The 23,222-nt window shown below is 38.7% G+C and overlaps 1 protein-coding gene across 1 annotated transcript; it reads right to left on the reverse strand.

Moving 5' to 3' along the window:
- Positions 1 to 3,758: 3,758 nt before the first annotated feature.
- On the reverse strand, positions 3,759 to 17,556 carry LOC124857243 (nuclear receptor subfamily 1 group D member 1-like). Its single transcript, XM_047348430.1, has 8 exons — positions 16,960 to 17,556; positions 9,566 to 9,877; positions 9,369 to 9,457; positions 9,115 to 9,259; positions 6,252 to 6,799; positions 5,966 to 6,151; positions 5,668 to 5,878; positions 3,759 to 4,977 (listed from the first exon to the last, which is right to left on the reverse strand). The coding sequence occupies exons 1-8, from the start codon at positions 16,976 to 16,978 to the stop codon at positions 4,781 to 4,783; spliced, it is 1,707 nt and encodes a 568-aa protein (XP_047204386.1). The 5' UTR covers positions 16,979 to 17,556; the 3' UTR covers positions 3,759 to 4,780.
- Between the last annotated feature and the right edge of the window lie 5,666 nt (positions 17,557 to 23,222).

Consider the following 23,222-nt stretch of genomic DNA (forward strand, 5'->3'; position numbering starts at 1 on the left):
ATCATGCTTTTATGTAAGAGACTGCTTCAGTAACAGGCACAACTTGAAAGTCACAATAGGAGATTTACCTGAATGGATTCTGCTTTTGTCTGCTTGTAATCCTTTGTATTTTAAAACTGTGCCTAAACATTTATACAACAAAAGCAAAAAGAAGAAAATATGTATATGTATGTATTGTTTTTACTTTGTACTCTTTTTCCTGCTACTATAAACTATCAATACTTTTACTATTTCTACTACTACTTCTACAACTAAACATTATTGTTATTATTTTCTTATTATTGTTTAAAAGTAGTAGCAGTGAGTTTTTGAACATTATATTATTTATTTCATATTTATACGGAAGTCTAAAGTGTACATGTGAGGTGCACTTGACAAATTTGATTATTATTATTCTTATACATAAACAATACATATACTACTACTACTACTACTAATATTGTTAATAATAATGATGATAATAATACTAATAATAATAATAAAATATTTAAATGTACCTGCCATTTGTTGATCTTTCTGAAGCATGAATCGAATTGACCTAATAGAAAGAGAAAAATAACAACAATAAAAAAATGGACTTCACAATTTAAACATACATCCCATTATTTAACCAATTTGTCTATGGAAGCAAATCGTTACCATATTTCAAATGAAAAAGCATTTCCATAAATGCTTTTTCATTTCAAGAATGTGGCTGCATTATTTGACCCATAAATAAAATTAGTAATCAATCATCCTATTTGCATTTGCATTTTCTTCTTCACGACTGCACATTTTATGCCATAATCAAAAAGAAAACAAAGCAGACATTGCTTTTTCGTTTTCGTGGTCTGCCCGCAAAGTACTGCCCAGAACTCGAAAACGAAAAAGCATTCCGAGCTGCGGGCGCAGCAGAGTGACGTCAGCAGCCGCCCTTCCTCAGCTCCCTGCTGACCGAGCTACCCATCTTGTTCAGTAGGGGGCGCTGTGCATGTCTGCAGTGCATTACATTGCAAACGTGCTGAGAAATTGATTGAATTGCAGCAGGACCGAGCTCAATTTGTGGCAGTGGCAGGCAGAACTGGTAGTTCCGGTGGCAGCCTTATGGCCTGGGACATCCAGCGTGTTTTTAAGCATTTATTTATAATTTTCTGTGAGTGACAATTCAGAATAGCCGCTCATGCTCTATAATAAACCGGCTGTTTGTGCAATAAATCTTCGTCATCCTTTCAACACGTCACACATACACATAGTGCTATTTATTTTCCATGTCAAGTAAATACAATCACCTTATGTTATGGGTCTAAAGCTGTTTATTAAATAATAATCAATAATGAAATCATTATTTAAAGGTAACAGGCTATAACAATAATGACAACCCATTTGCCGATAATCAGCATCAGCTTCCACAAAAACAGCGGCAACCGCATTGGCAAGTTTTACGGCCGGTCTGGCACCTTCTGGCATCCTCGCGGAATCCCCTGCCACCCTGCGGCAGGCTGTGGCAGTTCTGGTGGCAGCTTCGGTGGCAGCCTGCCACCAGAACTACCAGTTCTTCCTGCCACTGCCACAAATTGAGCTCGGTCCTGCTGCAATTCAATCAATTTCTCGGCACGTTTGCAATGTCATGCACTGCAGACGTGCACAGCGCCTCCTACCAAACAAGATGGGTAGCTCGGTCAGCAGGGAGCTGAGGAAGAGCGGCTGCTGACGTCACTCTGCTGCGCCCGCAGCTCGGAATGCTTTTTCGTTTTCGAGTTCTGGGCAGTACTTTGCGGGCAGACCACGAAAACGAAAAAGCAATGTCTGCTTTGTTTTCTTTTTGATTATGGCATAAAATGTGCAGTTGTGAAGAAGAAAATGCAAATGTAAATAGGATGATTGATTACTAATTTTATTTATGGGTCAAATAATGCAGCCACATTCTTGAAATGAAAAAGCATTTCTGAAAATGCTTTTTCATTTTCAAATTTTACATTTCAAATTGAATTTTGGTATCTATTTGCTGGAGTACATTTTGAAAAATAAATCTCAAATGTCTTTTTCTTTTTCATTTTAATTAAGTGAAAGAATGAGCAGTCTTGAAGAAGAAAATTAAAATGCAAATAGGATTATTGATAACTAATTTCATTTATGAGTCAAACAATGCAGCCACATTCTTAAAATGAAAAAGCATTTCTGAAAATGCTTTTTCATTTGAAATATGGTAACGATTTGCTTCCATATTTTGTCCATTTTTGTTTGTGTTTTTTATAATGCAGTTACCACTAATGACCACTAGATGGCAGCAGAGAATAATTAAATTTGGAGGCTGAAACAAGCGAGCAACCTAACAGTAGTTGGGTTTTCTTTATCATTGTAGTTTGCTTCATATGAAAAACATGGCATACTTTGTCTTTATATCTTTTTTGCGTATTTAAACTATTCTTATAAATCTTTTTTAAACTGACAGCTGGAGACAAATAAAGTTATTTGAATTGAAATGAACTGAATTAATTTAAATTTTAAAAAACAAACACATTGAATTATCAAGAATTAAACTGAATTAAATTTAAATGAAATAAATATAATGAAAACTTTACAATTTTATTATGGGGAACAATTATGCTAATCAATTCCGTATTGTAAAGTCAGGCACTTCCACTCGGACTTAAATATGTCTAACATGACTGATTTTAAGTTGAGTAAAATTTTACTCAAATATCAAAATCACACACAAAGCAACATGTGCTGTCTACCAGAAAATAAAATACTCCTATTATTATTATTGCTGTTGCTGTTATGTGCTCCCATTGCACTATAAATAAAATGACTGTTGGTGAAGCTGAAACGTGTCCCTTCTTTTCCTATTCTGTCCAGCAGGTGGCAGATGGGGACCTAAACGCCTTCTATGTATCTTCCGGTGACAAAGTACCTTCAGGGATCAGCTTATCACTGTTAAACATCACCAGTAATGTGTTCAGATGCAGGGATGTTGATTTAAAATAAATATTCATTGTAAGAGCTTTTGTCGCTCTTTTATGACATCAATGAATGTTCATCATTTGTTCATGAGCACAGTATTTACAGCACCTGATTTTGTTTGTCGAGGTCCAGTCCATGTTTATACAAGAAGTCATTGATTGGTTTTGATGTTTAGATTAATTGAATGCAAAGGTTTGCTGCAGTCAGATACAATTCCCCTAAAGATACAGCATGCATTTCTCTGATGGTCTACTATCCTATACTTTCCTATCCAGGCGTTTAAAAAAGGGTAATGTCAGTGACTCATTAATAGGGCTTATGGAGGGCAGAGTTGCTGTTTATGGTAGCTGTCTCCAAACATTCACAGTAAGAGGACGTTCTGTTCTGAAGTGCTGCAAGCTACTCTTTTTGCTGTTTCACAGCCAGTCACACATCATGAGCGCCATGTTGACATCTGACTCCCTAATTAACCTACACTGCCTGTCATTTCAGTGTCATGTTAGCATTTACCATTAAACTGTCTCTTTGTTTTGCTCCTTTCCACCTTTCACCTTCTCTCTACGAAACGGCCCTTTGCTCCCTTTGCACATCACATCCGGACTTGCATTTACAGAAATGTGACGTCTTTGAATTGACTTTCTCTCACTAGTGCGCTTAAAGATAGAGTGATGTTTCCTTTTTGGAGGAAAAAAAAAGGAAAACCTAATGACTGTCAGATCTGAAGCATGATTGGCTGATTGGCTCAGTTGCTAGGCTACAGGTCTATGGGCATGTCTCCGTATAAGAGGAAAAAGAAGACGAGCACAAAGAAAAAATTGCTATATAATATTTTTTTAATAGTGGTTCTCTATGTTGGGACTATAGACATTTACAAAATATACATAAGCTGATGATGTCAGTGACAATACATTTATTTCAGGTGTATATGTCCAAGTAAAAACCATATCCTCAAAGAACATGGTGAAAATTCTCTATAGAGCAATCTGGCAGCTTTTAATAACTCAATTTTACATTTATATTTATCTGCATCTATCAAGGAAGCAACTACAACCAGCTCTGTACAAAATTTACAACAGGATACCTTAACATATACATATATCTATTCAAACATGGTCTAAAATGACCAATATTTATAGCGTGTATAAATACAACTCATTCCTTAAAAAATATCAAACATATCTCAATCACAAATGGATGATTTCAGTGAAGATTCCCCACATGATAACATGTGAAAATAGCTTATTTGATTTTGACAGGGCAAGCACAAACAGCCCTCCTAATTGGATGTTAGAAATGGTCTTTGCTATGACAAACTTTATATTTAGATTTATTTTTTTGTACATGGGAAGAGCAGAATACCAAATCTGTGTTGGCAAATGTTTCTTTTTATATCAACAGTGTGTTCTTTCTTCTTGATAGATTCATTAGCTGGGACAGGAGAACATAGACTGATGAGAAAGAACAAGCTCTGTCCTTTTTTTTTTCTTTTGGTCTTCAGTACAAAAAGTTTGTCTCTGATAAACTCCAAAGGCTGGGTGAGGGAAAGGTGATGCTTTGACACCGGCTTGAGGAAACTCATGGAAGAATACAGTCCGTTTCCTCTTGGCAATCCAGCTGGAAGCTCTAAAGTTAAGGATCCTTCACCTCTTGTTGTGCTGATGTTCTCCTCTGGTGTTTTTCCAGTCCTCACCCTGATAGAGATAAACTTGGCACGGCTCCTGAAACAACTGTCTGTCATGCAGAGGCCATGGTGCTCAATCTAGCAACCCAGGCTCACGTGGAGAGCAAAGAGGACCCCAAAGGTGGATACCTCATGACTCTGTGATAAAATGTTCACTTAAGGGTCTATGCGAAAAGCTAATAGCTTCTCAGAGTGATGATTGTTCAGTGTGCACAGGTCCGGCAGGCGCAGCAGCAGCTTTGGGAAGAGCGTGCTGTCATCCGGCCGGCGACTGGTGATGAGGGAACGCAGAGCTTTTATGAGGTTCTCCTGCAACTGCTCCACTGCTCCCACCTCTACAATGCCGGAGCGGTCTAAAAAAGGGAGAAGGAAGAAACATTAAGCCTGTGGAAATGTGTTTTTGTTAGGGAAATCCCAATTGGATCTCAAATATCTGTTGAGGTGCTGATCATCAAGCCCCATTCCTGATACCTGTTTTTGTTGTACTGTCTGTGGAAGTTTATGTTGGCTGCACCCCCACTGAGCTGTGTGGTCAACTAAATAAAAATGTTTTTGTGCATAGTTTGGAAAAATGTTGTCAAATAACAACAACAATAGTGTGTTTTCCTTTACAATGACAAAGTGAATGATAAATTGTATTGTCTGCTGCAGCTTCCTTTCTGTCTGTATTAACCTTCAGAGTAGTGAGATCTGTGCAGAAAGCAGCTGAAACCATGCTCATTAAAATGTAAGATGTTCAAAGCAGAGCAATATGTTTCTAAAGCACAAAAACAACCTTTTAAAGTGAGGTTTGTCAAAAGATTATCAGCCATGAAAAATGTTATGAGCTAAATTATCAAAGAGTTATTTTAAAACAGAGAGTAAACACGCTATTAGCCTAGCACCTCAGCAGACTGCTCAGCACGAAAACGTTGTCAACAAGAGCAAGGTGTTAGTTTATTGAAGATCTTATAATATTTAAATGACCTTAAAAAGTTAATTTATTTTAATGATCCAGATTAAAACATTAACTGCATGTGGTCATGCAAGCTTCTCCGACTTACCAGCAGACACCAGAACAACGGCCATAAAAAGAGCCATCTCATCTTGTTCCAGACCCAGAGATCCCAGTTTCTCACTGAAGTCAAACATGGCATCCAACAGGGAGCCCATACCCAGAGCCCTCAGTGATGTCAGTGAGTATGTTTGTCCGTTAAGGAAGGTGACCGTTCTCTCTATGGGTTCAAACAATGAGCAGAACCTTACCATGAGAACCTGTGGGCAGAACAAGACCCAGTCAGCAACGGAATACACTGAAAGGAAACGGGGGGCAGGCTCAGGGGACTGTTTAGATGGACGAACCTGGAAAGTGCCAGATTTGAGCAGCATGACCTGATCGTGCTGGCTCAGAGTTTGGAATCCTGGAATGCTCTTTGCAAACTCCACCACTTCTTTAACTGCAGGGGTGAAGCACTGGGAGAACGACTCCCACACTTCCTGACTGGAGCGACTTGCTGGAGCCACGGGACACGAATTGAGAGGGCACGCCTACAGAATCAGAAAGAAGATAAAGATTAGCATCAATAATGGTATTATAGTGACACAGAATGGATTTTTATTTATTTTATTTGGACGAAAAAAGACTCACAAGCACTTTGGCACCTCCATTCAGCTTCCAGGGACAGGATGTTGGGTTCTGGTTATCTCTGTCTGGCATGACACCATGACTGAAGGTCTGAGAGGATATGCTGCCACTAACTGGACATTGGTTCTGATTGGAGAAGGAGTAGTTGGCATTGCTGACATTTGCGTTTGTGGAGCTTGCATTACTGCAGGGTGCAGCATGGAAGTTTGCAGTGAGATGGTAGCTTGTTGCAACATTTAGCTGCTCCACCTGAACCTGGTTCAGATTCTGGGCTGACATGCCAACATCCTGCACTGCGCCGCTCTGGAAAGATGGAGTCCCCAGGCTGCCGCTGCCTGCTGCCATCTTGACCGGCTTCTGCTCGCTGGGGTAAGACTGTGATACAGAACTGGGTCCAATGTTCATCTGGTTGAGCGGACTGCAGGGGCCATCGGCTGGAGGCGGTACCTCCATCTGCCCGGAAGCTGGTCCATTGAGACTGTTCATATAGCTCTGCATCTCATCCATTAGTCTCTGTTTCTCCCGCTTGGGAATACGCCCAAAACGCACCGCTAAGGAGAAAAAGCAAACAAGAGAAAGCATCTTCTGTTAGCATAAACTGACACAGGCAGTGGTAAGTCAGCGGATGCCTTATTAACAGATCCATTTACCCCTTTTAAAGCCTGGTATAAGAAATAACTATCAGACAATTCTAATTTTTAGAAATGGAAATGCTTATTGGATGCTTTTGATAAAACCAAATAAATTATTTTCTAACATCGAGTGTTTTTATCAAGTTGTTTTTCAAATCATATTTAATACATTATCCATAATGATTCACTACGCAGGTAATCCAAATAAATATGATCATGCCAGTGAACATCAACAAGAATGATGCTCTCTTTCATAACACCATTAAATGTGACTATCAACCTTCTCAAACATCGCCTGGTTTGCTCTCGTTATTTTGTATCACCACTGATACATTAGGCTTTTGCAGCCGTGTAATTATAATTATCAAAAAGACAGATTTTGTGTATAAAAACAGATGACCTACTTAAAATGCATTTTGCATTTTTATATACAATGTGCAAAATATTTTTACAAACATATTTATTCCATACAGCGTGTTTTTTTAAGAAAGGGCTAATTGTTAAAGTAATAGAGACTTCAGAAATATCAGTATCAAAAATGATACATTTGGTATTTCAGTGTTAAATATGGCAAATCTTTACATATTTAGATATCTGATGCTGTAATCAAGTGGTAAAAGAAAAACCTTCTGTATTATTCATTTATTTTACAATTATTCGGTCTGCATCTTATCCAGACAGGTAGGTTTATTTTAGTGCTCATAAACATGCATTTTGCTCTTTTTCATGATGCCAAGGCATTAACCTTATTTGAAACATGTCCTGTTTTTTTCCCTTCGTATCACAATCGATACAAGAAAATGTGTGAAAGTAAAAGTAGGAACTCTGTTAAGGAGGTCTCAGAAATACTCGTACAAAACGGATATATTTTGTGTTAGCGGGTTAAAGCAGGGAATGTTCACATCCTGATGCTATCAAACAACCCTTGTATTAAAATACATCTTAAGTCTGAAACTCGAGCACTTATCTGTGCATGTTACTAATCGACAAATCTTTACTCCATCTCAGCTGTCACACCACAGATCGGATCCTAAAACCTTCATCTCTGCCTGCCTCATTCTCCTTTTTGCTTTTTGCAACGCTCCCTTCCCCCTCTCTCTGTTGTGCACCTTCACTGGCTCTCCTATTTATAGTCTCCATCCTCACCCCCTCTGCACGTTTTCTCCCTGTTTTTGCCTTTCAGATGAGCTTCTCTGTGGAAGTAGGTCACTGGGTCAAAAGCATTGAACCTGGTGTCATTAGTGAAGTGACAACGTGAACTGGAGGGTTGGAGATGTTGACAAGGGGGCAGATATAAGGGGGTCAAATGACAAAACGTCAGAGGTGGTCTAAAACTGGTTAGAAATTTCACTAAACAGCAGATTTTCTTTTGTAAAGTGGGAATATAAAAAAAAAACCAACATACAGCCTGGCCACGTTTCAGTTTGATAAATTAGCAGATTTTCTTGCTTTGGCTTTTTTTTGGGTCAACTAAAAATGTTTGCTCTAGAAAGAAAACATGATTTATTATCACCTAGTTTAGTTATTCCCTGAGAGACTGAGCTGTTGCAGTGAAAGCAAAATGCAGAACGACAGATTCAAAGGAGTTATAAATTATTCTATAGGTAAGATTTGGATGGTTTAATGATTAACAAGACAGGATAACAATATGTCACACATGATCGCCTACAAAGGCTGTAAATCATGCTGACCATAATCAACTGCTTTGTGTCCCAGTTGTTAAAAGTAAACTTTTTTTTTTTTGCTGCTTGAGCAAAACTTAAGACGACAGGGACTCTAAAGCTCCTCTCGCCATAAATCAGGCAGGAGTGAAGAGAGGAGGGATAGGACAAAAGGAGGACAAGGGAAAGATGTGGAAGAGAGATTATTTTTAAAACACAACTGTAGTTTGTTTTCTTTAAAACTTAGAAGATCAATATTTGTATGAAGTGGAAGGAAAACAATCATGATACATAAAATCCTCTACAAACAAAAATCTGCAAGGTGTGCATGATTATGTATTCAGCCCCCTTTACTATGATATCCCTAAATAAAATCCAGTGCAAATAATTGGCTCCAGATGTCCGCTAATTAGTAAATATGAATTAGTTCACGTATGTAATTTTATCTTAGTGTAAAAATACCAAGAAAGATACATTGAAGTTTAGGGTTGTAGTGTGACAAAATATATTAAAAAAAAGACCAAGGGTTATGAAAAGATGTTCAAGGCACATTAAATATGAACAGTCCCTCACCATCTCTAGACATGCCCACAGAGAGACACTTCTTGAAGCGACAATGTTGGCACCGGTTACGGTTCATGCGCATGATGTGACAGTTCTCGTTCTTCACGCACATCTTGTAGTGGATGTTCTGCTGAATGCTTCTTCTGAAGAAACCCTGGAGACAGAATACCAAATGAGCAAGAATAAATGCTTTGAAAGAAAACCTTTTGTATTCTTTTAACTCAAAAGGGAGTGAGATAACATTGTCATCTTTCAGGTCGCACCTTGCAGCCCTCACAGGCGTGGACACCATAGTGGAAGCCGGATGCGATGTCTCCACACACCTTACATAAAAGCACCATACCCCCAGTCTCTGTAAGATAAAAACAGCACACATTCAACGTCAGACAGAGGAAAGACATAAAGTAACAAACTGCAGACAATGATGAGAACAGGAAGAAGGGGAAACATGAGAACCTACTGGTGAATGTCCCAGTGAAACTGCAGGACCTTTTGGCAGCTGTGGGGTGGCTGTAGGTTGCTGATGACGCTGCGGTAATATGAGCAACAGGAGCACTGTTCACTTCTGGGAACTGGAAGACCATTTTGGGGGAAATGCTTCCTCCTCCATGGCCCCCTCTTTGCTTTAGCACCCCGATCTCCTGGAAGGAGACGGCCTCTGGGGACGAGGGTTGGGAGTGGGAGGATGGCGACTGCGTCTGGTATCCGCTTGATGGGCTTCCGGGACTTGGACTGGAGCTGCCAGATGAGCCGGCGTACAGGATGACACCACCTGGAGGTGGAGAGCATAGAGAGTGTTAAAAACTTAGATTAAACCCCCTTCCCGATCGTTATCTGGGTCACGGCTCACATGTGCCATGTAGGTGAGGGTGCAACACTCTCCTTTGACGCGCAGAGCTTACTTGGCAGACCTTCAGGGTGCACAAACAAGACCGTCACCATGTTGGGACGGCTTGAAATTTGATCCAATGAAAAAACTGTCACAGCCACTGCAACAACTAGTCTGACCTGGCTATTTGGGTTTAGGAGTCTCAAGGTGTCGAACCAGAAAAACAACATTGTTGTAGCAGCAGAAAGGTCAATGTGTCAACTAAGAGAACTTCTCAAACCAAATTCTTTAAAGAGTGTTCTCATTAAATAAATGCAATGATGCTAACAACCTTTATCTGGTAGCTGACTCACACCTTCAGCAGAGAGCTTCATGTTATTTTACTGTTGATAAGGTAGCCTTCAGATCCCATACATGCAGAGAGGCTTGTGGACTAAATATTTATATAGTGTCATATCACAGAATGACAGAAAGTCACAACACGTTACTGACTGGAGCCATAGATGCTCATAAACAGAGCCTTTGTTTGGGGATGTCACATTGGATCGGAAATGCCCTATTACACCGCCCTCCACACACACACACACACTCCCTCCCACAGCCCCGCCCTCACGCTTGCTTTGTTTTGCAGGCAGCGTTCTTCCCCCGCAGGATGAAAGACGGCCCCTCACGTGTAGCCCGCTCCCTGCCAGCTTCCTTTCAGAGATGAATCTTCTCTGCCCCCCCTGTTTTTTTTTCTCCTGCACCCTCCCATCCTTTCTGTCCTCCTCCTCCCTTTCTCCCTCCCTCCTCTCTTTGGCTCTGGGCATGCAAACCCATCTATCCGCCAGCCACCTGACCAGGAGCTCACATGGACTCTTGACACAGTTCCCGCCTGACTCACAAGGCTCTTTGCGCAGTCCCGTGTAGACAACAGCAGCAGCATGACAAGCGCCAGGGCAGATCACGTTTGGAATAGAAGAGGCTTATAATGCTGTGATTACAGAGAGCGAGGGAGGAAAGCAAGCAAGGGCACAGGCATGACAAACTGCAGAGTTATCATGCATGCTTTCCTGCACCTAAATAAACCTACATCATTGTGAAATGAATAAAACTAATGGAAAATGAAATAAATATACATTTGGTTCTATTTTTATTTTTGCACCATTTCATTGGCTTACATGGACCGGGGTCTAAAAATATAGACTTTCCCTACATCACCAAGAAAATATAACTTGATGGATAGATTAAATATGATGCTTTGTGGTTATGATTATTACATAGCCACAAGGAAAACCGAGGATCAGGCATGTTTTTCCGCATCTACATGAACCTACTTTTCTTTACGATGCACATACTGAATCATTTTAACATCAAAAAAGTAAAAAATACAGGCAGGCATATAAAGGATATTTTCGTAAGTAATTCTGTTTTAATTCTCTTTTACAGCTGTGTTACAGTGACAGATAGATATAAGGACTCACCATAACTTCAAAGACAAACGTATCACTTTAGTTACGAATATTTCTTTAACAAAGTTATTTATGAGAATATTTGTGAGTATTTCTGTTCTCAGCTGAATTATAATGACAGATTTCTAGATATGTAAAGAAAAACTTTTCACAAGATGGATTCTCATTCATAAGGTTTCCATAACTGGTACGTTGTAACCTGTTATACAGGTTTTTAGCATAACTTACAACAGGAATCTGCACTGTGATACTAAACAGGTTATTGCAGCCCGGATTACAAAAAAAAAGATGTCTGGTGTAAGTTATTTGAAGAGACATCACCCGGGTCTGCACTGTAATTCTCTGCATGTTTCCTCCTCGGACCTTGAATTATCCGAGAAAAGGATTTCTTGCCTTTTGTGCTTTCTTCCCCTGAGGGATCACGTGCAACATTTCTGTTTAGCTCTAAGGGCCTCTGTAGTTCCCACGTGAGGTACATTGGGCTTGCCGCCTCGTGTGTGGTGGCAGCTTTGGGATCAGACACAGATGTTGCCTGCACACCTCCTTGTTTTTGTTTGTGTGAGGAGATAATAAAGTCATATGGACACAGGCAGGTTCATGCCCTGTTTCCATATGAGCGCCACACCCACATTTTACATTCACATTCCCTCCCACTCGGAGTAAAAAAAACATTCCACATTCTGAATACTTCCTTGAATATGGTGTGACATGAACAACAGCATAAACTGTGGGAATGTAATGTCTTTTGTATGTAGGCACAGGTAACAACATGTGACCTGTTTTTAGGAAACACAGCATAAACAATATCCTTCTATGCTCCACCTTCATAACTTCTCCCTCAATGGGGACCCACCCCCATGTGTGAGAGAAGAACTGTACAAACATCCGCCCACATGTCAAACTTCCCTAGCCAGCCCTTTTTGCATGTTTGCCAAGCTTTCCTCCACGTGACGCGGCTGGCCCCATGTCACGTGAGAAAGGGCGATCCAGGGCGATTAGCTCAGTGGACATCATTAGTTTGTGTTTTTTTCTCAGCATCTCAATAAAATTTAGAATATCTTCCTTTAAAAATAAAAAAAATGCCCTATAATTTAAAGGTTTGCAAACTTTAAAGCTTTAAAGTGAATTAGCTACACATTCATTTGTGAAGCACTAAACCTGGTGTCATGTTTCTGCTTATTTGACACCAGTTTACACTTTCATGAGGGGGTGAGTCATGCTTTTCAGTAGTCAAGATGTTCCCAGAGGCTGTAGTTCTTTTAGGGCAAAGCGTTATTTTGAGTTCGGGTAAAAGAACACAACTTTCAGATCACAGTCATACTCCTCATCCCTTTTCTGCTGAAACAGAACTGAACTCACAGTTTAGTCAGCCAACCAGTGCACCACCCACATTTGCTGTAGTTATTCAGTCTAATCATCAACCAGCAAAGCTGTAAAAAAAAAGCACCGACGGCCACTACTCAGAGCAGGGATCATTTATTGCAGCACTCATTGATAAATCCAGTGTGACAAGAAAACGCTGTTTCTCACTGTATTAATAAAGGTTAAATACATAAACAGTTGACTAACTTATAATATATTCACGTTCCCATTTGACAACTTTATATTCATGTGCATAAGGTGAGAGGAATCTTTAGCCAATCTTTAACATTCAATTGTTCTACACCATTAAACCTCCATGACTGTCAGAAAAGATGTATTTGAAAGAATAAAATAAGTATTCTTTTGTGGAAAAAAACAACCACATAAAGCCAAACTTCAACAAAAGTTCCTCACTTTGCTATTCACCAACCCTTTGCTATTCCTGCTTCTTCCCTAGTGGGTCGCAGGGGAGCTGGTGTCTATCTCCAGCAGTCTACGGGCGAGAGGTGGGCTACACCCTGGACAGGTCGCCAGTCCATTGCATTTTGGACTGTGGGAGGAAGCTGGAGTACCCAGAGAGAACCCACGCATGCACGGGGGAGAACATGCAAACTCCCCCAGCGGGGAGTCGAACCACAGACCTTCTTGTTGCAAGTGCTGCCAACTGTGCCACCGTGCACTTCCTCACCTGAAAATGTTACCTTCTGCGTAACAATGAAATTCCTAATTAACCTGAATCCTTTAACCAAACATACAGAACCAATGAATAAGAAATCTTGTTTTCTACTGTTTTAGGAGAAAACCATATAGCACTGCTGTTTTCTAATTTCTGCCATTATGGTTGTGCTTGGAAAACTTGGGTGACAGATGCAATATTGGATTATAATTTGGACTCAATTTGGCTTTAGTCTGACTTGAATTTGACTACGTAATTGTATTGTATCAGAAATAACTGTATATAATTGGACCTGTTTGTCATTAACAAATCAGTGATATTGGACATTTGCTGTGAAATGGTCTTTTATAAAATACAGTGACCCGAGTTGAATTAAAATTACATAGCCAGTGGCAGTTTGTGATACGGGAAATATGGCTCACTGCCCAGGGTGATACAGTCCTGGGCGTAGTGTGAACACTTAACGGTGTTTTGGAAAGGTTATCTCTCAGTTGCACCCATTGCTTGTTTGATGTGCAGTACATAATGTAAACCCTGTAAGAAAATATGACTGTAGATTATAGCCCAAGTAGCAACAGATATCTGATGTGCAACTTCTGATTTGGTACTTTAGTAAAGAGCCATTTCACTGTTTTTTTAGACAATTAGGGTTGCTTAGTATAGTCAAATTTGAATCACCTGAAACCTGAATGTTAAATCATGAAATAACTGTGATTAACCCAAAATTTTCGTTAAAAAAAGCTGTCTGACAGCATGAAGTCGGCTAAAGAAATCCAATTCTTCAAGTGTACTTGGGTTATGGAGCAGGACAATGATCCACTGCTCACCAGCAACATCACCTCTGACTCACTAAAATGGTGAAAGCTTTGGAGTGGCCAAGTCAAAGTCTTGGACTTACAATCTGATTGAATTGTTGCAGCATGATCTGAAAGCTGGTGGAAATAAAACAAATAGTGGGCCAAAAATCCTCAGTGGCACTGTTAAAGACTAATTTCCAATTATTACCAATGCTTAATGGAAGCTGTAGCTGCAAAGAGTGGCACAAACAGTTTTTAGGTTAAGAGGGCAATTATTTTTTCACATAGGGCCAGGCTTATTTTAATAGCTTTTCAACCTTAATAAACAAAATCCCTTGAAAACTGTATTTTTTTTTTTACTCCAGCTGTCTTTATAGGCTAAAAAGAAAAACTGATGATCTGAAACATGTAACTGTCATAAAAATGAAAAATATAAAAATAAATCTGTAGGGGGCAAACACTTTTCCCAACTAAATCTGGGTTAATGTGTCCTTTCACACTTGTCACTCCGTGTGTCAGACTAAAACCAAACTCTTTTTTACTTCTCTGGTTTCAGCTGGTAGCACCCAGTAACACTGGTGACTGGGAAGGCTGCAGTACCCCTCTGACCCACTGACCAACCTATCAACGAACACAGGAATTCCCTGAGCGCGAGCAGCATGTGCGCGCGCGGTATTGGAAAAGGAGGAGGAGGCGGACGTGTTGGGAGGGGGGGGGAAGGGGGGCCATGTGCGGCACGTGTATGCCGAGGCTGGGTCCACGTGCAGTCAGCTCGGTGACGCGGTGAGGCTGCGATTTAACAGTCAGGCGTGTGATTCGTAGCTTCACGACGGTTCAAGGACTCTGTGATATTTGCGTGGAGATTACTATGAGTCATTAGCTTGATATATTGTATTTATATGTTCTAGTATCTTAGCGCTCAGACATTACAAGCAGTCTGATTCAATTCTGAGCAGCTGTCAGACGACACTACAGCTGAATCGATATCTCCCCACTTCTAATGCACGCTAATGTCGCATTTAACGGCTGTAACAGTATCCCCAGTTTATCCCAGTAAACCGTCTGATATCGACTGGCAGGCATGATCTGCTCATTCATCATCAGCTGTCACTGCATTTTTGCTCCAGACTAAATGTTTTGACCCAGTGACCCTGACTGTTCCCACACAGTCTTGACTTCTAATGTGTGTTTGCGAAAAAGTGAGAGATGAGATAAAAAAAAAACAGATTTAAAAGGCTGGAAAAAATGCATATCACTATTTAGACTTTGAAAGTCTAGATATAGCACTGCATTCTACTATCATTTAGGAACAGGGCCACTTCCAGAAAGATTTGCAAGGGGTAGCCAGAAGGGGGGCAACAATAATCTCAAAATCAAAAGCCATAACACAATTTTTTGTTTTATTTAGGTATGCTGATATAGTGGAAGCAGACATTGTTGTCTGATTAAAATAAATATATAAACAACCTAGCTGTCTTTTTCCAAGTACCTATTCTTAAAAATCACCTGATTTGACATATTAGAACATACTTTTTTAATGTTCACGATTTTATGAGCATAAATATCCTGGTATCTAAAAGAAAACAATGATATAAATAAACAACTAAAATGGACATGAGCATATGAATTAAGATAATACAAAGAAAAGGCATTTTAATATGAATAAATAAATAATATTAATATAGATATTTGAAGGTTTGAACTTCCACTATCGATACGATTAGGAAAAAAGAAAAGAAAATAGATACGATTGGAAAAACAAAATCAAAAAACCTAGTAGTCTGTAAGTTCATGATTTTAAATAATTATTCCTGGTATCAAAAGAAAGCACAATAAAATAAATAAAAAAGTTAATTAATAAAGAATGTGCATGCTAATATAAATAAAAAAATAAATACATAATACAGTATTAATTAATAGTTTGTCTTTTTATTTCTTATATTGAATCAATATATCTTTGAAAACTAAAAAATATAAAAATTTTTGGAAAAGCATTCGTTTTGATTTTGGTGAAATAAAAATGTTAAAGAACCATATATATATATATATATATATATATATATATATATATATATATATATATATATATATATATATATATATATATATATATATATATATATTTATGGTAATCCCCCCCCCCCCCTCCCGCCCCCCTTTAGTGTCGCCACTGGCAGTAGGGAATCAAGTCCTACCTAAAAGTCCTAACCCTAACCATATCTGTAGGTGTTTTATGACAGTAAATGTGGAAGGAGTTCTCGGTCAGAGGGGGTGGGCTTTTTGGGTCGTGTTTCACGTGAGTTTGTTTACGTGGAGAGAAATCGAAAGTCCGAGCAGAAAAATTGGCAGGAGTTCCCCCTGAAATCCTTGCGTTGTCTGGAGCGCTTGGCAACAGTGCTGCATTTAGCTGAATGTCATTCACATGCAAAGAAATTGTGAAGTGCACAAGTGCCAAAAAAAAATACCCTCTGTTTAGTTTCCAAGTTAAAGCATACAATTAATATAAAAAATCAGAAAATTAAGAATAAACACAAGATCATACGTTGAATAAATGGAGATGACATTTCCAGAAATAATATGATATTTAAAAATATGAAATAAGAGTAATTGACGCGTATAGATGTAGTCAGTCTGCTTTGCACGAAATATATGAGTGAAGAAAATACTAAAATATTCACAAAACAGATGTCAGGTTGGCTCCAAGAGAAAGACATTCCCAAGAATTTAAATCCTACTTACCACCGGGACTATTTTCCATGTTCTCTGGTCGATTCTCGCTTCCAAGTGGAATAATTGTGGACTTTTAAAGCTGGACTGCTTTTCGCTTCTTGTCACTCTGGAGTTTCGTTAACACAAGTGAGAGACTCAGGAGCTGCAAAAGCATATGTACACAGTGTACTATCCCGGAGCTCAGACCCACAAGACTGTGCGCGGAGCATGGGCAGAAAACCCCAGCCAGCGATGAAATATAGATAAAAAAAAAACAGCAAATATTTCTGTAAAAAATTATGTAAAGATATATATAACGAGATCAGTTGAGATATCAGTTGTGATCAAGGATGATCAGATGCTGCTCTCTGGTCCGTCTGTATCTATGGCAGGATATGACTGTGAGGAGTGTTCTCATTCACCTGCCTGTCATGTACAGTCACCATTAGCGCACCCTCAGAGTGGAAGTAGATTAAACACTCCCCTTCTCATCAATAAGCAACACGCGTCCTAAAATAAGCGGCACGTTTTCAGGTGCCTGAGAAATGTGACCAGTTTCTTCGTCATCCCTCTCTCTCTTTCTTTGAGTCCCTGCTTGTTAGGAATCAGTAAAGCTCTCTCTCTCATTCTCTCAGCGTCACGCTCTGTGAAAACATCCCCCGTACCCTCCCTAACCCGCCACTCATTTTAGTCTTTTTCACTGTTTCATTGGCCCACGGCCCCGCGTGGGATACGACGCATTGGGCTCGTTCGACATTGGAATGCAGCTTTAAAGCTCGACAGCATGTGCGCATGACATGTGAGCTCGCGCTGCCCTACTGACACACATTTTATGTTAATGAGCTGCCCAGGCTCGGAGATAAGCGCGAGAAAGCAGGCGAAGATGGGATGATGAAGTGAGATGTATCACTCGGATTTGTTGTACCATATTTCACGATGAGGCGAGGTGTTTACGGCCAATATTTAAACCTAATTGACTGAAAATGAATTGGGAATTAAATGGGATATTTCATGTCACTTTTAACAAAACCAAGAAGAATGAATATTATTTTAAATTCAGGTTATATTCTTATATTGCATGGAGATTATAATAGTGTAAATTACTTAGGAAGTCATGCTTCTTTGGCTTCTTCTTATTTTGTCATGATAAAACTACAATCCTCAAAGTTATTTATTGTGATTTTATGTGGTAGAGCAACACAAAGAGTAGTATTATGAAGTGGAAGGAAAATTGATGATTATTAATTATTTTTACATGCAGAAATCTGAACAATTGGTTTGCATTGTGCCCCCTTTACTCCCTTAAGAGTCACTAAATAGATAGTTAATTGATATGAAAACTCACAAACATTTTATTAATCTCAGTATAATAACAGCTGTTCTGTGAAGTTGACAACATTAGGCAACAAACAATATCATAAATACCAAAAGACCAAAGAAAACAGCAGACAGGTCAGGGATTGTGGAGAAGTTTAAAGCAGAATTAGGTTATACAACAATATTCCAAGCTTTGAACATCTCACAGAGCTCTGTTCAGTCTATCATCTGAAAATGGAAAGAGTATGGGACAACTTCAGTCAGATTTGGAAATAAACATTTAATTTAATTTCAGCAGAATCCTGAACATTACAAAAATAAACAAAAGAAAAAAACAGTGTGACATATTACAAGCGACCTGGGAATAGATAATGAAGATTGTTATCTTGAAGGCGTTGCATATTAGAGAGTGGTTGTGTGTGATGAATGCTGGTAAGGCCTGGAAGAAGTTTTCATATTTCAATAAGAATTTGATTAATCTAACTGAAAAGTAAAACAAGAAAAAGAGCAAGCAAAGAAATGACAGAATATTTTATAAAAAAAACAAAAAAAAAACACAAAAAAAAAACCGCTACTACCTCTAAAACTAATAACAATAATAAATATTATTATTATAAACCATTTGATATGTTAAATCGTCCTTGACCATATAAAAGGTATGGCAGAGGCAGGTATTTTAATAATACAGGGTGACCAAGCAGAATTTAAATCATATAAGCTATTAGTTATGTAGAGAGAGTCTGATTGATTTATTCCAGCGTGAGGTAGGACATTGTGGTGTTTATTTATAATTTAGTTAGTTTATTTTTGGCTCATAAAGATTGTCCTTTTAGTGATCACTTCTGCTGTTGGGAGTTATTTGACAGCAGAATAATTCTCTTCATTTATTATTGAGGTCCCCCCATGCAAGGGGGTTTGGCAGCTAGTAGAGAGGAAAGTAATGTTGTGTTTTATTTTCAGAAGTCATGAATGGCAGAGAAGGCCAAAAAGCAAATATTTAAATTAACCCCGATGAAATTGTTGAAGTGTCATAGTGTGTTCATTTTAAACAATTAAGGCAAAACCTGAAAAGAAATGTCAAATAATTCAATAGTAGGGTAAAAAAAACAAACAACTTAACATCTCTTCATTTAAAGATAAGCCTCTCAAAGATGATAAATCTAAAGAAATAAGTGTAAAACCTACCCAGAAACTGATCAAGTCTTGAAAAGTGAGGACCGACATATGAACATTGCTTGGATAGACGATCTTTGCTTGAGAAAACCGACACGTGTGGAGAGGGCGGACTTCAGCGTGACTCCCCGCGCTCTCTCCGCACCCTTCCCCCCGCACCGTCACGTTTGCTCTCTCCCCGTACATTGTGATATCTGGAGCCCAGCTATCTCCGGAGGGCGGCTGGGACACGGAGAATGTAGGTCAGGAGCTGCTTGTGCAAACATTAGCGTCGTAAAATAACCCAAATGCGCTAAAATCACCGCGTCCTAACAGAAAGAACTAATAGGACGACCTCATGTTGCTGGCAGACACAAAAGAATAAAAATTAGGTCAGATAGCTCAACCTCAGGCTGGGGTGGGTGGGATGTATTTATGTACTTCTTTTCTTCTCCTTGGTAGGTGAGCTGAATTACAATCTCACTGCAGGCTGGAACTGGTGAATGAGGCTATGGGGACAGGAGGTGTTTGGCATGAAACTAGCACGTGTTTATGTGGTATAAGGGTTATTTGCCTCTATCAGGTATACAATATGACATAAATAAACATGTTTGTCTGCCCTGTAAGGACTTTATTCATCCTATTTCAGGTTTGGGATATTCATTATACCCTAGTTTATTATTCTCAGTAACAGTGGCGGTTCTAGACCAAATATGCCTGGGAGGCCAGGGTGGGGCCGGTGTTTTTTCATGGGAGCACAGAACAGAAGAACAAAACAAAAAACAGTATTTAATGGATACTATGAGGTTCAGGTTTTATATTTTTATGGTAATTAACTTATTGGGCATTGTGTTAAAGACTTTTCCACCTTTTGTCAAATTAAAACCACAAACTAATTTATTTTTGGGGTGGTTTATATGACAGAACAACACAAAGTAGCCGATGTAAAATGTAAGGAAATTCACACAAAAATTACAGATACAATTCTGTGTAGAGTATGTTTGTATTAAGCTCTCATGAATGAATAATTGGTAGAACCACATTTCACTGTAGTTACAGCTGCTAGTTCTTTGGAGTGTGTCTCCACCAGTTTGCACATCTAGGGACTGAAATAATTAACCCTTCTCCAAGCAACCAGCTCAAAATCAGCCCGATTTGTCTGTCTTCGTATAGCAAATTTCAAGTATTGCCACAAATTCTCAATTGTGTTAATGTCCGAACTTTGACTGGGCCATTTTATTACATAAATATGCTTTGCCCTAACCCATTCCATTGTAGCTCTGGCTACATTTTTAGGGTTGTTGAGCTGCTGAAAGGTGAACCTTCCCTTCAACTCTGACCAGCTTCTCTGTTCCAGCTGAGGAAAAACATGCCTACATCATGATGGTATTGATTTTCTCTCCCACATATTGTTTTGCATGTTGGGTCAAAACAGTTTTGGTCTCATCTGAACAGCACACCTTCTTCCACACGTTTGCTCTGCCACCTACATGACCTGTGTCAAACTTTATATGGGACTTCTCACGTCTTTCTTTCTTTAAACGAAGGCATTTTTCTTTCCAGTCTTTGAAAGGGTCAGATTTGTGGAGAGTACAACTAATGTGTCAGGTCCCAAGATTCTTCTAGCTGAGCTGTGAATCTCTGCAGCTCCTCCAGAGTTATAATGGGCCTCTTAGCTGCCTCACTGATTAATCTTTGCATGGGCTGTCAGTTTGGATGGATGGCCATGCCCGGGTAGGTTTGTAGTTGTGCCATTACTTTAACTGTTTTTTAGATAGTGGATTAAACAGTTCTTCATGAGATGTTCAAAGCTTGGGATATTGTTTGATAACCTAGCCCTACATTCCCCTTTATGCCTGACCTGCCTGCTTTGTTCCTTGATGTTTATTAAATTATACACAAGTGGACTCCAATCAAGAGGAAAACTTTCAATGTAATAGGTTTCACTGGATTCTATTTAGGGTGTATTAAGAGTAAATGTGGTGAACAAATTTGAGAAAATGTGAAAATGTTCTTTGGCTTTGAGTACTCTTGCTGTATAGCCACTGTATAGCTACGCCTGCAGGTTGTGTGAATACTATCTGTAACACTTAATTACTTACGAGTATAGATTAAAGATATGAGTACAAATATGTTTTTGAGGCATATTCAGGTTCTCAGTGAGTTTTTACATGTTCAAACATAAAATTAATTTAATTTTGGCTGTTGTCTCTCATTTATCTTATTAGATATATAAACACATTTAAGCTGCAGACAATACTAATTTGTTCATTCCTACAGAAAAACAAAGATATAAAGAAAGTTCACACTCAGTTCTAGGGTTTTACAGATCTGGACATAATATGTAACAGTTAACACTGACATTGCTTCTGGGTAAAGTATCTCTGCCTGTGTATTTAATGACATTTTAATACGGTTGGGTCAAATGTCTTCTGCTTGTTGTTGATAAATAAATCTCTCTATGTAGGCTAGCCTTAAACATACTGTGGTATTGCTGCCCATAAAGAGCCTTCTGTCTGGTCAAACCTCAGACCAATTTTCAGGCTGCCTTTTCTATCTAAAGTCCTTAAAAAAATAGCTTCCAGTCACGTACAAATGTGGGAGGATAACAGTATTTATGAATTTAATCTGGCTTTGAATGATAGCACTGGAACAGCTATTTTGTGAGTTTCAAACTGCCTTATTTTAAGCATTAAGTCAGGTAACTCTGCTCTATTGGTTCTGTTGGATCTGAGTGCTGCTTCTCATACTTTAGATCACAGCATCCTTTTGTCACAGCTTGAACAGAGACAGGAGTTTCTCAGTTCACATGGGGGGGAAATTTATCTGGTGCATTACAACTTAGGCATGTCTGGGTTCCTACTTTAGAGCATACAGTAGGTCTGATTTGTTGATGATATTCAGATTCATTTACCCAAAAAAGAGGAAAATTAGTGACTCTTTAAAACATTTGTTGATTTGTTCTAATGACATCACACCATGGTTGAATGCAAATTTACCTAATCTTACTGAAATTGAAACAGAAATGATCTTGTTTGGGAAGTCAGACGTTTTAGACAAATTTCATACTATTCTAAGGTATTTAGCTTCTTGTAATTGGCTTATAATTTGCACTAATTTTAAAGCTTTTCTTAGTTATATGTTCTAGCCAAAATAAATCCCTGTTTCTTTCCTGAATATTTTGAGAAATACATTCATGGCTTTATTATATCTAGTTTAGACATAGCATACATAGAGATTTGACCTTATCATAGGTAGCTGATGCAGAATACTACTGCATGACCTAGTATTGGCCTCTCTTTACTGGTTTAATATGTTTTAGGTTTGGCTTCGTAGGGTTCTGATTAGTCTGGTCCCATCTTATCTTTAGAACTGATTACACCACCAAGGTTGTTAACAAGAACCAGGCAACTTGATGCTTTTAGATGTTCCAAAATTAAAACTAGAGGGGACTTCACCTTTACATTTGCTACTGTTATTCTCCTGATGTCTTGCTTTTGGATATAAAAACTGGTTACAGCTTTACAAGTGCTTAAGGTTAAATTTGAATATGCTTTGAAGGACTCAGGTGAGGTCTGACATCACATATCTTTTACAATTATTTTATCTCTACAACTGTTTTATTGTGTTTTCTGAATACTTTTACTACATTGTTTGTTCATATTTATTTCTATTGGATTCTCACTGTGTCAGTCAGTCAGTCATTTTCTATGCATATTCCATAGTGGGTAGCAGGGAAGCTGGTGCCTATCTCCAGCAGTCTATAGGCAAAATAAATGTTTTCACTGTGTTTTTATTGTTTATTTTATAAAGTATTGTGTTAT

The sequence above is a fragment of the Girardinichthys multiradiatus genome, chromosome 20 (genome assembly GCF_021462225.1).
Source record: "Girardinichthys multiradiatus isolate DD_20200921_A chromosome 20, DD_fGirMul_XY1, whole genome shotgun sequence".
NCBI lineage: Eukaryota > Metazoa > Chordata > Actinopteri > Cyprinodontiformes > Goodeidae > Girardinichthys > Girardinichthys multiradiatus.